The sequence below is a fragment of the Aphelocoma coerulescens genome, chromosome 5, assembly GCF_041296385.1.
Source record: "Aphelocoma coerulescens isolate FSJ_1873_10779 chromosome 5, UR_Acoe_1.0, whole genome shotgun sequence".
NCBI lineage: Eukaryota > Metazoa > Chordata > Aves > Passeriformes > Corvidae > Aphelocoma > Aphelocoma coerulescens.
The window spans coordinates 31744666-31761992 of record NC_091019.1 but is presented as its reverse complement, the minus strand read 5'-3'; the positions used below and the strand labels follow the sequence as shown (position 1 = coordinate 31761992).

General features: G+C 41.4%; 1 protein-coding gene across 9 annotated transcripts in view; it reads left to right on the top strand.

The window, feature by feature from the left end:
• RGS6 (regulator of G protein signaling 6) overlaps positions 1–17327 on the top strand; it is a 297223-nt gene that overhangs the window by 192697 nt on the left and 87199 nt on the right. For all 9 annotated transcript variants that reach the window (XM_069017516.1, XM_069017522.1, XM_069017520.1 and 6 more), the window contains 5 exons: positions 5235–5285; positions 6687–6793; positions 9069–9120; positions 11555–11619; positions 14603–14679. In XM_069017516.1, the coding sequence (XP_068873617.1) occupies positions 5235–5285; positions 6687–6793; positions 9069–9120; positions 11555–11619; positions 14603–14679 (352 nt within the window). The remainder of the gene's footprint in view (positions 1–5234; positions 5286–6686; positions 6794–9068; positions 9121–11554; positions 11620–14602; positions 14680–17327) is intronic.

Below are 17327 nucleotides of genomic sequence, written 5' to 3'. Positions count from 1 at the left end.
TTTGCCATGGAGTGTGTAGATAAGGTCTAAGAAGCAGCTGAACAGTTCACATTTTTCATGGAAAAAAACCAACAAAACAAAAAACGCTACCCCAATCAGACCAAATAAACTCCCCTGCCATGCAAAAGTACTTAATATTTTTTTAAACCATCAAAATATGTTCACAGAATATTACAGTAACACTGAAAAAAAGACAGGAAATAACTACAAAATCTTCTGTATCCTTCTGTAGACAAGTATGTATAACACATTCTTTCATGTTATGATCAGATGGGTTTTTTTAAATGTTTTTAAGACCTCACTTGCTTCAGTGATACTATCTGTCAGTGCCATGTGAGGCTGTGAATGATACGAGATCCAAAGTATCCTACCCCACCAGCTGATGGCATCCAGTGATCAGGGCTCAGCTTAACAAGTCCTATAAGACAGGACAAGCTTCAGTCCCTGGTCACTGGTGCCTCACCTGGCCACACAAGATGTCTCATGTCAAATCCCACTCCACTCGTGGAGCTCCACTTGTCAGTGCTTGTCAGCTCTGTGATCTCGGGACACAGCAAAAAAAGCAATTGTCATATCAGGCCTAAAAAGAAAAATGAAGATGCACACATTTGCTGAGGTTTCAGGAATACTCTTGTATTTTTTTATTTGTATATGTATACATGTGTGTGTACAGGTGTAGGCCTTGTCAGGGACATGTTTAGTCCATTGGATGACAAGCAGACCCCAGTGGTCCTGGCTGCTTTGCTCAGAACCAGAGGTACAGACTCCACTCCAGGCAGCAGATCTTTAGAAATAGCTGGAGGAGGTTGAGTTGTCCTGTCTGCCTCTGTCATTTCAGCATGTGAAGGATGGGGAAATCTGATTATAGATGGGTCTACATTTTCTAGAAGAGGTAGAACAACATAGGTTGAGTAGATAAGGTATCAAATACAGGGGTGGTGATTCACCTCACCAACTGCATCTTGCCAATGGCTTCACACCTTGTGAATTTTTTTCATTTAACTTTGAGTGTCTGACCACTCATTTGTCATGTTGACAGGCAATGTCCAGCAGCTGACACCAGCTACTATTATGGGGTCACTGAGGCGTAAGAGAAAATGTAGAAAATAGCAATAAATATAAAACTGCTGGTCTGTCTCTAAACACGTAGCAGGATAAGTGGTCATTGTGAATATGTTTGCACATAGAAATACAGCTATTCTGTTGGTGTTAAGTAACTTCAGCTTCAAAGAAGAGCCTAAGGCAAAAAGATACGTTTCATTATAGATGAGGAGGAAATAGGTGTTCAAAGGATGTTGGCTATCCTTGAGCTGAGCATTCTGACTCAGAGGAAATGTAGATGTATAGAGAGGAGCACAGAGAAGAGGGAAGCTGTTCCTCTACCTGAATTTAGTAACACTTCCTATTATGAAAACATGCCCAACTATTTGTTTTCAGAAGATTTCAAATGCCCTGGTAGCATATAGTGGAAACCTGTCAGAGTCAAGGATTTTCCCTGGGTGTGCTCTGAAAGAGCTTGTGAAGTGTGAGAAACACTCAGAAAATACCTTTCTGGGAAGGTGAATTGTGTGAGGGCCATCCACCGGGCTTAATGTAAAGGAGAGGTGAAGGTGATGTTTTCTGGAAAACTTACAGATAGAGGTATCTGTGTCTTGATCTGGCAGAGGACAGTGTTATAAAGGAATCACTCAAATCTTCACTGTGTCTTAGAAGGATAAATCTGAATTTTCTCATTTGAAGAAGGGCATAAGTAATATTTCGAGGTGGGCAAAAGTAGGTTGGAGTGATAGAAACAGCCACAAGCAAATGTTTAAGAGTAACCCTAAAAATTGAAGGTGTTACGGGAGATGACAGTAAAGAGTTTTCATTATGATTGAATATTAATTAGTGACATGGCTATTAACGATGACAGTAATTAACAGAGGAAGGAAAGACTTGTCATTGTCCCAAGGGTGAGTAATCAGTCTTGGCAGGTGATAAATAATGGTTCAGCAAACTCAGCAGAAAGATAATCTGTCTGCCTCAGGACAACTGGAGAACAGCTACAACATCTTCCAGGCTCTTGGCAACATTCAGGAATGACTTCATGTTTTTAACAGAGACAAATTAAAATTCCTGATCTCAAGTGCTGCTTATACTCTGGAGTGGCTGATCACAGGAGTTCTGGCTGAGTCAGTGCCTTCAGTTTACTTACCCCTTTAAACCCTTCCTGCCCATTTAAACCTTTCTTATGAGGGGTGAGAAAGACTTGGGAACCAGCTTTCAACATTACTTGAACTTTTCATTGTCGTTTGATGGAAATTGAATAGATTCCTCAGAAGTGTCCTAGAGCTGGGGACATGATCATTCTATGTAAAAATGGAGTGGGACTTAATCCTGCACTAAGTATTCCTGTATATCTGGAAAGGGGTCGTGCAGAAAGCACTTCACCTCCTGTGAGCAAAGCGAGGCAATACTGTAGATGATTGTCAGGTATCAGCTCTCATGTCACTTGGCAGTACAATGCCTAAGAGATCACTACAAGTCTGTAACTAGAGACCAAAATCAGGAGAAATGGTGGATTTTTTTGTTTGGGAGATGAACTGAAAAACCAGTAATATTCTAGTTTCACTTGAACTAAGACAGCATTTTGTGAGGTTTTGTTTCTAACAATACAGAAGCACTTCAGTTTGAATCTTCTTGAATTAGCTTTCTAATCGTAAATGTTGTGCTCTGTCTTCAAAATATTTTTGTTTTGTAAAAGGTAAAAGGGAACATCCATGTTTATAAAATAGTGTATTTTATTAACAAACTTGTCAAAACAACATGGCTTTGAACATATTCTCCATATGTTATTCAGCTAGCAGTGTTCACTAGATGCCTTCTCATTTAGCAGATAGTTTTGGACCACTTGTACATATTTTTCTGAATAAATTTATTGTTCACAAATAAATGACATGACCTCAGGATGCATCTGACAGGGTGGTTTCAGTAGAGAAAACAAAGTGCTGGCACCATTGCCACGGGCATTGGTTTGCCGCTCTGCAAGGTACTGCCTGCAGTTTTGGTGAGCTCAGTGCAAAGAAGTTGGTTTAAATTTACAAAGTTGCTGAATGGTAAAGTATAGGGAGAGACCACCTTAAGAGGACATAGGAAGAGTTGGGTTGGTTTAATGAGATGGAGGCAGGGAGACAAAGTGTCAGCCCTCTAAAGAAACACTCGGGAGAAGCTGTCAAGGAAGAAGAATCATTATTTTCCTTCAGTGATAATAGGGTTATAAAATGCACATAAATTGTACATTAACAAACTTAGGTTGCAAAGTTACAAGAAGAGTTCAATCTATCAAAAAAAAAAATAAAATTCTGGAATAACTTTCCAAACAGGATAGTGGCAACTGAAATTCCTAGGTGAAGTTGGGAGGTGTGGAGAATGACTGTATTGCTGAGAGTACAAGATTGTGAGATTGGTATTTTGGTATCTGGTTCACAAATACCTTCAAGGCAGGGTGAGAGAATGCCCAGCTGCTGCTTTTTGGTCACATCTGTTTGCCCAGTATTTAAGTGAAATCAGATGCTTCCCTGATCTTCAGAAGCTCTGCTGACTGTCTGCAGGGGACCGGTAGGTTGTGTCACCTGCCTGGGGTGGGGGATGAGGGAGGTCAGGTCCATATTGCTGCCTGCTGCTGAAGCCTGACTGAAGAAGGTTTGCTGGTGCTCCTTGAAGTGTTGTGAGTCTGCTTCCATTGTCAGGGGAGTGGGAGCTACTGTCCTCTTCTGTGTGGGGTAGAGCTCACATTTCTAATGGGAATTTCACCTGTATGGGAGAGTCAGACCTGCAAGTACTTGCAGGGACCTGGGGCAGTGCCTGGTGTCTCTGTGGCACATCGTGACTCCTGGCCTTTATTATATTTAAGATTTTCTGAGGGCATGGGGGTGGTCTGGGCCAGTGGCAAACAAAATGTTCTTCTGGAACAACCATTGTGGTTATGCTTCCCCTTGAGGTCCCATCCATGTCTGAGCTCAAAAGTGCTCCACACAAATAAGATCCTCTGGGATTTGTTTAGTAAGCCCTGAACCAGGTTGGATAGGGCTTTGAGCAGCCTGGTCTAGTGGTTGGCATCCCTGCCCATGGCAGGGGAGTTGGAACTGGATATATTTAGGGTGCCTTGCAGCCCAAGCTATGATTCTATGAAGTGTTACTGGGGCTATTAGCTTACCGTATGTGAATGCAAATATTTCTCTGGAAAATGCTGACTGTATGCTGAGAAGGGCTTGGTGTTATGTACAGACATGGCATTGTTAGGCTGTGCTCAATGCTGTTATAACTTAGTATGGACTTGCTAAATTGCCTCCAAGTGTCTGTGCTGATTGCCTTTGACTTTGGACAACTCCAGTTAGCTCATTTGTACACACCATTATGTTTAATTTTAAGCTTAACCTTCTGAGTATGTGATTTAACTGAATTTTGCTGCCCTGCCACGATGTATTTTGGTAACAGGCCTTAGTTTCTAGTGAACAGTGGTAAGTTTTCCTCTTCTGTGATCTCCATGCAAGCAACAGAGGTTGTATACATGCAAAGGATCAATCCTAGAGAATTTGATGTTCTTTATGAGATAGCAACAACTTTCATTATACATGATGGGCCCTGAAAACCTAATGAACTTCCGGGTGGACCTTAAAGGCTCACTCCTCCCGGCCACCATTCCGTTTGCGTGATCACCACCAGGTGACCGCTCCCAGGGGCCGTGGTTACAGGCACTCTGAATGCCACTTCCTTCTCTAAGACGTTGCTTGTCTTTGACATGAGCAAGGCCTTCCTCTAACTGTTTTTGACTGATGTTTCAGTTCTATACATCTACACATTACAGGTGTGAGGTGCCAGTAGATGCTTCTTCATCTTCTTGCTAACTAGTGCTTGGAGAAACTTAACTCTGTATATGCTGAGGTGAGAGAGAAGAAAATGAGAGAGAACAGTTACATGGAACCATTAGAGTAATACCTGGTTTAAGATATATCAAGTCTCCTGTTGCACAGAAAGCTCCATGGAACTTAGTACCTGTCAGTAACCATGTAATTGCTGTGTGGCACAAGAAGGAAAAACATTCTTAAACCTCAGTGGAAATAAGAAGGAAAATGGAATTAAGTTCATGTCAGTTCTATTGTATCTATCTCAATGTTATCTCTCTCTAGGGCTCTCAGACCCTGTGGTCTCAGTGTCTAATGCTTTCTTAAATTTTTGTTTGTTTGTTTGTTAAGGTTCTGATATTGTGCAGTGGCTTATGAAGAACCTCAACATTGAGGACGCAGGTAAGGTGACCACAGCTGGGGAGAAACAGGTGCTCCATTTGTATTGTGTGTGCCATTAGCCAGTAAATACTATATTGCTGCAGTCTAAGATGCCAGGAGGAGAACATGGTTGATTTAAGCACTGGAGGGAAGGAGAAGGAAAAGAGTTAAGAATCAATGTCTTAATTAAGTCTAATGCCTTATACTGCAACACGCTGAAATGCCATTGCAGGAATTTTAGCCTGACTGTGAAACTGTTGCTACCTACAGAAGACTGATTGAATTTAGTTTTGTTCCTAGAAAACAGTTGGTGGATGTGTATGGTTAAGCAGGCAAATGCAGCATCAGGTTTTCATGGCATGAAGAAAGATAGCCACAACTGATATGACATTGTGTCTGTGTCATTCTTGGCCAGGGCCACAGAATCTGGTAATGGTTTTTAATTTATTAAAAAGAGCAAATAGATAAATCAGCAGATAGATAAATGGATAATCAGCCATAAAGAGTGATCAGTGCATGGGCACAGTCCAAATAGTTCACTCTTCAGAGAAACCAAAATAATTTAGGCAAGTGAAGACCTATTGAGAGAAGGGAAGAAAAGATCTGCAGGTCCAGAAGTTTCTTTTCCTTTTCACAAAAGAAAAAAAATCCAGAATTTCGCCTACCAGTTTTTAAGCTGCCTTACTGTCACCATGTAAAAGCAGAGATAGAGGTAGTGTTGAATCACCCAGCAGGGCATCCCTATACACAAATCCCTGCTCATGAGTCCTGTCAGATCGCAAATCTGAATTTCAGCTGCAGACAACAGCTTTATTATCTATCTGGACATGCACGAGCAGGTGATTTTTCAACTCTGAGAAAGCTGATGCAGCTTTTGACAGCTGGCATTGCTTGAAAATCTGCGCAGATGTGCCTCTGCACTGGGGAAGGTTGCTGGGGCAGCGCAATTACTGTTGTAACTCCCCTTTGCAACATTTTTTCTAACAAATGGCAATGCTACAGTGTCAGGATGTGTCTTTATGAATAAATATCCTGCTAATGAACTGGTGTTGCAGGTGCTTGTTGGATTTGGTGGGGGCAAGAGAGGTTTATTGATGGAACAGGCATCTTGTCAGCTGTCAGCTGTGGTGGATAATGTGCTTTGGAATGAATTTCATACTCTAGAGCTGAACCTGGTGTGTGACATTTTGTAAATAAAAAACTAACGGGTTAAACATTTGAGCACTGCTTCATCTGTGTTGTAAGGCTGATTTCTGCACTCCTGCTTTGCATGGTTTGGTTGGAGGTGGTAGGAATGTGGTGTGGGTACAGAGAGGCATGTGGGCACCAGATTTCACATGAGTCATCTCCAGAGCTGCTATTGAAAGCAGAGTGCAGTGCATGTCTTGTTGACACATCCCTGCTGCTTTTTCTCTTTCACAGGGGAAGCAATACACTTGGGAAGTCTTATTGCTGCACAGGGTTATGTCTTTCCGATCTCAGACCATGTCCTTACCCTGAAAGATGACGGGACGTTCTATCGTTTCCAGGTTGGTGAGCACCCTGACTCCCTTGTGGCCCCTCTTCTGTCCCTGCAGTAATACTGCTGAAGTCACCCACTCTATGCCTAAGCAGCCATTAGGTCTATGAAGCCAGGGACTGAGGCTGTCTTCACAGAGGCCCTAGGAAATTATAAAGTCCCTTCAAAAGGTTTTGCTTTAGAATCCCAAATCACTCTCATCTACCTCCTGACTTACAGTTTTTTACATAAATGAATGGCTATGTCTTGTGACTTTTTGATATCTGAATTCAAGGCTGTTTTACTCAGATTTGAACTAAACCAGGAAAAAGAAAATGGCTTTCAAGTCCTAACTCTGATGCAGAATTAAGTAGCCATTCTCCTGTGCAAAATGGGCCAGGACAAACTCAGGAGCTGGATATTCAAGCTTTGGCACCGCAGAAAATTGAAATTTTTATCATCTCTTGCTTACAGATTGGTGTGGGAGAGGGCAAGCTTAAGGCTTTGGCTCTTCTACAGAGGATGTGTAAGCTTGGCAGTCACCTAAACTGGGACATCTCTATCCCTCAGTGTTCCTGTGCCTCCAGATGTGCTGAATTTTTAAAGCACCCTGTGCTTCAGTTCCATGCCCTGTCCAAAATCTGCCACTGTCAACTTGCTAGATAACTGAGTGCTTGTGCTGCAGCAACTCCTTCTGAACTGATTGTATAACTTTAGAAGAAGCAGTAAGTCCAAACTTGGAGTCCTACTGCCTAATCCAGCTGGCTGAATTTGTGTTTTTCTGTTAAATGATACCAGCCAGCTCCCTTATCTTTCCTGTCACCTCTCTTCTGTTCACTCTCCTGTTCCTACTTTGCATTTTTTCCTCTTTTTTTTAGCTTTTATTTGAAAAACCAGTTCTGCTCTTTGCATCTGATGTTGCAGCTGGTCATGCTCACTGCTAATGTGGTATTGTGTTATCATATGTGACCAATGTCATGGTGAAAAAAGAAGCCCAGGAGATCACAGACCTCCTCTTATCTCACCCCACCTTCTGGTTGCAAGGCATCATTCAGACTCAGATTTCTCATTACAATTCCCTTTCTTTTTTGAAAGACACGACAGAAGCAGGGCTAATACTGGTTGCCCATTAGCTGTATTTTTCTCTGTTTTAAAAGAGTGGCACTCTAAGAACTTGTCCTGTGCAGTTTTCAGGAGCTACATTCTGATATAATTTAATTTCTTTTCCTTCTTTTAAGCCTGTGTAAACCACATCATCAAATTGCCTGCTTGACTTTTCTTTCCCTTTTCTTACAATTTTTGCATATTCTTTGCCTGCTATCATTTCCTGAAACACACCTCCTTAGCTGTTTTCTGAAAAAATAACCTGATAGAATCATGCTTCCTTTCCATTACTTTCTTCTTGCTTCTTTTTACCTCAACATCAATCCCTCCTTTAACAGTAGCTCTTTAGCTTCTGAAATTCATAAGATATATACCAGTGAGGAGCATTGAACCCTGTACTGTTTGAACCCCCCGTGTTTTCTCACTATACTTCGGTGCAAGGAATAGTCTGTGTATAAATGTCCTATGCCCATCTATAGCATTACATCAGTAAAGCAATGTGTAATCAGTAAAGGATCAGTGTTCTGTAATTTCTGCGATCACCAGCACATTCTTTTTCATTCATGTTAAAACTGAAATACAGTCACATATAGTAATAGCTTGTAATTAATTGTAGCAACTGCAATATTCAGACCTGGATAGAAAACAAAAGCACAAAGTTTAACAGGACTTCTGCTTTCAGAATGACTCTAAGCAGCTGAGTTTTGACCTCTGCCATCTGTTACAATTAAAAAGGAAATTGTTTTGTAGTCTGCCAACCACACTGGTAGCTGCTCCAGAAAAGCAAGGGGTATGTAGCATATAGATAAGACCACGAGGTTTCTCATGCTCTTAAAAAAAAATAAAAATTCAGGTTTCCTGAATTTCTCTGGGGAAAGAGGAGGTTCTGGCGATAAAGAATTAAGAGGTCCACATTCAGATGAGCTGGCAACAGTGCCTGAAATTTCATCAGGATACTGGACATCCTCCTCAAGAGGTGCTTGCATTACAGCATCTCTATTTACCTGCAGTGAGGAATATTAAAGGTCATACCTTCCTGGAAAAGCATCCTCACTTTTACTGAGATCTGTAGCAGTGTTTTCTCTGAGGGCAGAGACTGGCTGGTAGATTATGTGATTCTTCTTTTTGTACTTGTAATGTTTTTTTGCATCTGAATTGGTTTTCATCTCTTAAATTACAAAACTGTGTATGTTTTTTCCTAGGCACCATACTTTTGGCCTTCAAACTGCTGGGAACCAGAAAACACAGATTATGGTGAGAGTATAATTATTTTACTATAGAAAGTTAGTTTGTGATGCAAAAAATTGTCCTTAAAATAATTACTGTTGGACATCTACACCCTTCATGTAGAGTGCACCCTTCATGTGCAGAGTTTCTTGTCAGATGGCAGCATCAGGGGCAGATATGTGCCCATCTCAAATGCAGGAATTGAAATCCTGGGGCATCTCAAGCCCCTGGAGCTGTAGCTACTGAGCTCAGTGGGGCCAGGGTTTTGCCTTCTGTTACCTTCATTCTCCCATAGCCCCATTCATTTCAGTAGGATTTGTGGCAAGCAGAATACTGGTTCTTGGGAATCTTAAACAATACCAATATTTCTTTTGTGGGAGAACATCCTCTGATCTGTTGCTGAATCTCTTATGTCGATCAATAAAATTTACTTCATCTGGGCACTCATCTGACCGATCAATAAACCATTACGTAACTAACAGCAACCCATAGTTAAATGTTCTCTGATACATGACATCAGACTTATTTTCCCATTTTTTTAAGATTACCAGATGATAGGGTAAAAGAGAAGACTGAGCATGGTTTATGAGCTAATAAAGTGCAACGTGGTGTTTTAAACGTGTGAGTGCCTGCAGACAGGGATAATACATAAAGAAGATATGTCAGTGTTGTTATCTTTAGCTGTCTGCATGCAATATTGCTGTCTCTTCCAGAACTGCACTTCTTTCACAGTTAAATGATAAAATTAATTGTTGCATCCTGGTGTGGCTTTGGAAGAGGAAGCGTATCCATGTGTGCAGTCATAAAATGGGGGCTTCTGGAAGTCCTTTTATCTCATAACGTAAGATTGGTTTAGAACTCCTCCCTGAATAATCAGTTTGGGTTTTTTTCCTTCTTGTGCAATAATTACTCATCATTATGGATTCTGGAAATTATTTGCTGGGGTAAAGAAGTAGCCTGCAATGGTGTGTGTCATGATAGTTCATTTGCAGTCCTCGTCTGCAGAGGAGCTAACACAGACTTACATGTTTATCCCAGTGAGGGAACTGCTTAGGAGAAAACATGATGCTGTTTGTATATGCAAAAAAATTCCATATTTACAGTCACCCTAAATCACTGTGTGAACTGTGCCTAATATATATTCTGTAAATACCAGAAAAATAATATGAAAACGGAGATTCTGTTCTTTTTCCTGCAGTATAAGATAAATAATTGGTTTTTGCAGTCAGATTATTGTGCTGCAGAGGCATTGAGTGGAGCAGTACACCCCAAAATAAAGCCCTCCATGAGCTGACCCACAGCTGGACAAGCTTCAACTGCATTAGCTCTGAGCCCTGTAGTGGCAGATTTTCATCTGTCCCAGAAACCTCTAACATATGCTTATAATCAGACTTTGCATAGCAGAGGCCTGTACAGATGGAGTCTTCCCAGGAATTAATCCCAAACCAGCAGTAGACCCAAATAAAACTGAAATCCCAGCAGCACTTCATACTTTTTTTTATTTGCATGTGTCCACTTACAGGAGAGGAACTAACTTGCTAATGGCAGGTCACTGCCTTGCATGAAAAAACACTGTGAGACAACTGACTCACTTCATTTGGGGTCGTAAGTGCCTTACAGAGGAAACTGCCCTTGAGATGTGTAAATATAAATGAACTGGTCTGCTCTGGTTACAATGCATAAAACTGGCTCATTATATGAATGTTAAAATTACAGAAACAGTGTAGAATAGAATTTCATGAGTAGCACTGGGCCTCTATTATTTTCAGACCTGACTGTACCCAGAGTGTGCTGTGGACCTTGTGTTTCAGCCTGTAATGGGATGGAAAATGGGATGAGCTTAGCAGATCCAGGTGGGGCTTTCCCAGGAGGCATCCTGGGCCTGGTTTGGTGGTGTGCACTGGGCTCATCTTGAATCTCAGAATCGCAAACCACATCAGTTTCAGCAGTCTGTGCCTATAGCGAAATGCGACAGGGCTTCTCTTAACCATTTGAAGTATGTACGAATAAGTAGATGGAGCATATTAAAAAAGGCTCAGATCATACCTTTAAGATCTGGCCCATATTTCTTTTTTCACATCAATATCCTGATTTATTTTTATTTTTTCTTAGCAGAAAATAAATGCAGGGATGGTCACTTCAGCATGCATATTCCCAACCTGCTTAAGGGAACAGGTTGCTAATGCTATATCCAGAAGCAATTGTGCCTTTCTTGGACTTCTTGTTAGGTCCTGGCATCTGCTCTCAGTACTTTTAAATGAGATGTCCCAGATGTTTAGGGCCTCTGAGATGAGCTGTAAGCAATGTCAGCTGGGTGTTCAGCCCTCTCATTCCTTGACTCATGTTGGTTTCCGATGAAAACGAGCTGTCTATGGACTACTTTTTTTCCTTTTTTTTTTTTTTTAGGATCTAGTGCTAATAATCTGTCTGTAATTGTTTTCCATTCTGTTTCTCCCTTTAGCCATCTATCTTTGCAAACGGACCATGCAGAACAAAGCTAGGCTGGAGCTGGCGGATTATGAAGCCGTAGGTACACTGCTGCTAGAGTTTAAAGCTGGGGGGTGCAAGGATAGCTTTGCTTGCCAACTGAATGCTGCCATTTTGTGCATTGGGGACAGCCTTTACCATATCTTTTTCTTAGTTGGCAGAACTGTGTGAAGGTTGATGTGGAGACAACATCAGGACCGTGATTGATGAATGTCCCTGGCTTTGCAGTGTCCCATGTTAATGCACCTGCTGTATAATGAGCCCTTCATGGGGCGAATTACACAGAAGTTCAGCTTGGTGTCCTGTTTTCAGATAGGAAATCCTGGCTTGTATAGCAGATTTCAGCACAGGGAAATGATGGATTTTCAGGTGTGCCATTGGGCAATTAAATTGTTGATGAGACATCTAGTTACAAAAGTTCTCAGATATTAGACTTGGAATGTTTTCAATATGCCATATGAAAAATATCACTGAACTTTATTCAGAGCATATTTTCTGATATGGAATTACTGTCAATAAAAATATCCCAAACTTTGGTGTCAGACATCGGGGTGGAGAGGAGTAGGAAGATGGAGGCAGGAGGGGCAGGGCTGTGTATTTCTTTGAATACCAGCAGTGTAGCACTCTGAGCAGCTAAGCTTTTCTGTCATATTGACTTTCTTCTGTTTACTTGTTCAACAGTGTAATAGCAGAATTCTATACATGGAGTTTTTAGTTGGAGGGTTTGTTTACAGAGTTGGTTCTAGTGGATTTCTGTGGTCATGTTTGTTACAATGAAAACATTTATATTGCATATAATCACAAATATTTTAGAGTGGGATTTTTTCTTCCAAGATGGGAAGTTTTCCTTCTCCCTCACCTTCCCCATTTTGGAACATCTGTGCATGTGGAGAGATATGTTCATGCCATTCTGTCCTTTCAGTGCAGAGCATGCAAAAATTGCCTCTTATCTAGTCTACCCGGGAAGTGCATTCAGACTTTCCAAGAGTTCTAATCTCAAACAGGCACAAAGGAAGGAATATAATAATCTGCATGCATGTACATGTCCTTTTGCTGAGTTTTCTCTTCTGTATATTGTTGATTTCATTATTAAAACCATTAAAATTGCTCACATCCAACCAATTAACTGTAAGTACTCCAAAGATCTATCATAAAGCAACAAAAGGCTGTTCAGCGGTGCACATACTCCCACACACATGCAGTGAGGCTATGGCTAAGTACTTTTGCACATTGTTGCCTACTGAGAGTAGCAATGCTCCAGTGATGGTAAATAATTAGATCTTGGCAGTCTCTCATTTTTCTTGTGAATATTGCATTGCACAATTAGAAGTTACTTCTGCATTCAAACTTTGTTCTCTTAATTAGAGGCATTCAGATAAGAATGGCACCAACTCCTCCTAAGCATTATGGGAGCTGAAGCAGATCCAATAAGGGATGTAAGCTCAGCACAAGTGAGAGAAACAGGCTTGCAGGAGTGAGAAGGAGCCCTTCTCACAGTTTTGGAGATAGAGCTGGAGAATGCTTCTCCATAGGTATCAGCATGATACCTATGATACATGATACCATAGGTATCAGCATGACCTGGAGCTTTAAAAGAGGCTCTCTACAAAGCATGTCAGGGGACATCTCATTTTTAGGTTCTGCTTGCAGCATTCACAGACAATCCCCCAGCCCCCATTTATACTGAGTAGAGCAGGAGTCTTGATGATATGATTAAGCTTGTATAGTTGGATTCAGGTTTTTCTATAATTGATCAAACATAAGCACAATTCAAATATAGCTTCAGTTGGTGATATTTCATTGGCCTTAGCATATTTACCCCAGAGGGCACATGTGAACGTAATTTAAAACAAAATAAAAATAATGAAAAAAAAATTCTGTTACAGATAATTACAAGTTGTTCTTCCTTGTGGCCACATTTAAGGAAATCATCACAGTTCTGTACAGCTGTAAATCATTTGTTTAACTGTTTTCCTCCATGTGTACAGACTGAAACCATTACATGGACTTGGTGGTAGCAGGGCCAAGCTTTATGCCTTGTGTTATACAAGAGTTTAAAGTAAATAATAGGAGGATTTCTTCTTGCATTGAAAGGCATGTGCCTCAAGTAAGTTTCTTGAAATAAAGGTGATAAGTATAAAAAAACCAGTAAAACTACAAGTGTTTGTTTTCAGTGTAAATTTGAAGAGTTACACCAGCTGTAATGGAGAAGAGCATCCTGTTAATTGTCTCGCAGGTCTCCATTCCTGAGGAGGGAGTGGACATGTAACTTTGGGGTGCCATTTAAGCCTGAAATTCTGGCCATGTTCTGAGTTTAACCTTGAGCTGTGATGAAGCCATATCCCCATCCAAATGTTCAGATCACTACACTCTCTGTAACGGGTCTGGACCAGAGCTCTTACTTCAGATGTAGAGCAAAACTGCATCTGGAGCCATTCTTTGCAGTAACTGTGTTCATTGTTCAGGAAAACAAGCTATTTCCTTTTGTGAATCATCCTGGCAATCCCCAGCTTTCAGAACTGTGCAGCTGCATAATGCTCCCAGCAGTGACCAGGACTGAGCAAAGCAGGGGACGCTCTGGCTTTGCACCTTCACAAAAGCCTGAAGAGAAGAGAAGAGAACAGTGCAGAGAGGAAGGGAAAGTGAGGATGAGAGGGAAACGTGCAGCTGGCAGCCATCTGCTATCAGAAATGAAAGTCATCAGCTTCACAAAGCTTCTCAGTGTTATCTTTTGGGAACAAGTCCATAATTTTTTTCATAGTAGAGCTCAAGCTGTCTTCATCACACTCCATTACTTATCCCTGACAGGGCCCTTTGGGTTGCAGCCCAAAAAGATGTGTAACAGCCTTGCTTTGCCTGCAATACAGTTCACCTGAAACCAACACTGACTTCCATGTCTTTAGTTTCTCAGCTTAAAAAAAAAAAAAAGAATAAAATAAATACCTACCATGCTAAATGTGCTCTCAAGCAATTGTTGTAATTACAGAAATTAGTTGTTCTTAATATTTTAATCTTTCAACAGGAAAACTTAGCAAGACTTCAGAGAGCGTTTGCAAGAAAGTGGGAATTCATCTTCATGCAAGCAGAGGCCCAAGTGAAGTGAGTAATCCTGGAGCACTGAATTGCACCAGTATTTAGAGCTGTGAAGGGAAGGGGATTCTGTACAGATAAAACTTCTTTGTCAAAATCTTTACTGTGACTAAGCTCAGAAGGTGTTGGTGAATTTTAATCACTGGCAGACTAGAAACAGGAGAGAGCCAATTCTGAAGGTGTGTGCCAGAAACTGAAAGATGGGTTTAATTATCTATACATGGAAATGTGGGTCAGGAGCTCCTAAGCCTGTATTTGCCATGGGACTCTGGGTAATTCACAAGCCCATTTTGCTTCTACATTTGTGTAGTATTTTTGTTTTGTATGAATGGAAAGAACAGAATTTTGTCATCTGTGTTATTCTATGCTTGCAGAGTATTTCTGAGTCTAAAAATAGTGTCACTTCAATGTCATTATAAGGGTGGTATTTACAACAGGTATTTCTTCTCATCTTCCCTTATGAGAGCAGTATGAAGCCTCGTAATGTTTTGTGTTTTCATTGCTGCTGGTAAATGGGTATGGTCCAGGGTCTGTGTACTGTTGTCTACAAACTAATACCTAGAACTCTGAGTGTCCATTTTGTGCATGTCATTGTCACCTATAAAATGGAAGGGTTGCTGAAGGTGACACATGAGAACACCAGTACTGAAACTGTTCCACTGGAAGGAATTTGCTCTTTCAATATTAGATGCTAAAATGTTAAGGAATATAATTTCTTGAAGGTGTGGCTTGAGGTATATGTCTATCATTGATTAACCCGTTGGAATTTTGATGAATTCTTTGCTTAGTAACATTGAAATTATATGCAATTTAAATATATGGTAATTATCTTTTAAATTACAAGGTAATTTTTCCAACCAGAATAGCAGTGCTCTGTTTGGAAGCGAAAATTAGAACTTAGGATAGCAATTGTACTTTCAGTTACTTAAAAGCTATTGCCAAGATTAAAAAAAAGTGTAAGCCAAAACAAAAGTCTGCATTCTGTCTAAAACATATAATTATTATCTAAGAAAGAAATGTAAATATCAGACTCATTGTGGTCATTGTTGGTTATTCATCTTTTCTCCATTCTGTTTTCTTTGAACCCTAAGCATGCATAAGCACTATCAACTTTTTTTGCTGGCTAGTTTTAGCTTCTTGGTTCACAGTTCACGTGATGGTTCAGTCTTCGGGTTTCCAGAAAGGCAGGGGCGGAATTCACATTGTAATTCACAGTAACTAAAAGTTTAAGTTAACTAAAAAGGGAGGGGGGGTCGGGGGGGGGAGGGTGATACCTGAAAACATTCCTCCTGCTTACCAAGTTTTGCTTTGCTTTCCACATTTTTGTTTGCACACAGGATTTCCATTGCTATACCCACATTTCTCAAAAACTGCAGCGAGCATCTAGCTGCTTTGGGTCTTCATAGTTTAAAATGCGAAATACTGAGTTATCAGTAAGTTTGGAGACAGGAGCTGACAATCTGGGTTGAGCACAAAGTGTTGATGAAGAGAATTCATGTAGCCTCTAGAGAGGCTTCCAATTTGTGTGTGCTGTGTGATGTAAGATTGGAATAGGCTTTACCTTCCCCTTTGGCCAGGTGTGAAGGACTCACTCAGAAAGGTAGTTTTGGGCTGGGTGTCCTCAGCGCAGTACAGCAGCTGCTCTGTCTTTGTGTGGGGACAGAGCTTGTGCCAGAGCTTATTTCTCGTCTCAGCCTTGCAAGAGGGAGATTCAGCAAGTGATGTCAAACTGTGGAGAATTTGTTCTTTTTGTGGGGAGGGGTGTTCAGAAACTTCAGTTTCAGTCCCCTGCTTCCTATCCTCTCAGTACATTTCTAGCACAGACTTAGCCAAGGGTCCCTGCTCCTCAAAAACAAAAACAGGTGGGAGAGAACCTGGTGATCAGAAATCACAGTTGGATTGGGTTTTTTTCCTCTCTGCTTTGATTTTCCTGGTGACAGTAATGTGGGAACCCAGCACAGGGACACTGAGCTTTATTCAATCCTGCTCTGGAAGTGGAGGCTGTTCCTCCTTCCATGTGCCTCCTCCAGTCCCTATGCAGGTATATCTTGCAAGCTGGTGCTTTGTGCTCATGTGTAAGGCTGGGTGAGGTGCCAGATGTCACTTGCTCACTGCTGCCAGGAGTTGCTTTGAACAACCTCTGCTGGCCTTTGGGCTGTGTCCTTTGAGTGAGTTGGTTCACTGGCTGCATCAGGGCTGGAATTACTGAGTTCCTGTTGTCCCATCCCAGTCGCGTCTCTCTTGGGTGGGTGCTGGTTTGTAGGGGCCAGGCAGCAAGCTCAGTTCTGGTCACGTGTGCTGTCACCCTTTGCTCTGCCAGCATGGGGGCACACAGGCAGAGCCAGTCTTTGGGTTGAAAGCTCTAAGGAGGAGTGGCCACAAGTGCTGCCCATGCTGTTGCTGCTGGGAATGTCTGGGACAGGTGCTCCTTTGCAATCTGTATTCATGCCAGTGGTGCTGCTGGGAATGTCTGGGACAGGTGCTCCTTTGCAATCTGTATTCATGCCAGTGGTGCTGCTGGGGTAATGGGGTGCAATGAGGTCTCCTGATGAGGACCTCAGTCCAGTACCAGCCAGGAGCGTCACCTAGAGCAAACAAGTCCTGGTGGGTCTCCTGACACAGACAAAACTACAAACTTTTCCAGCCTGTCAAACCAA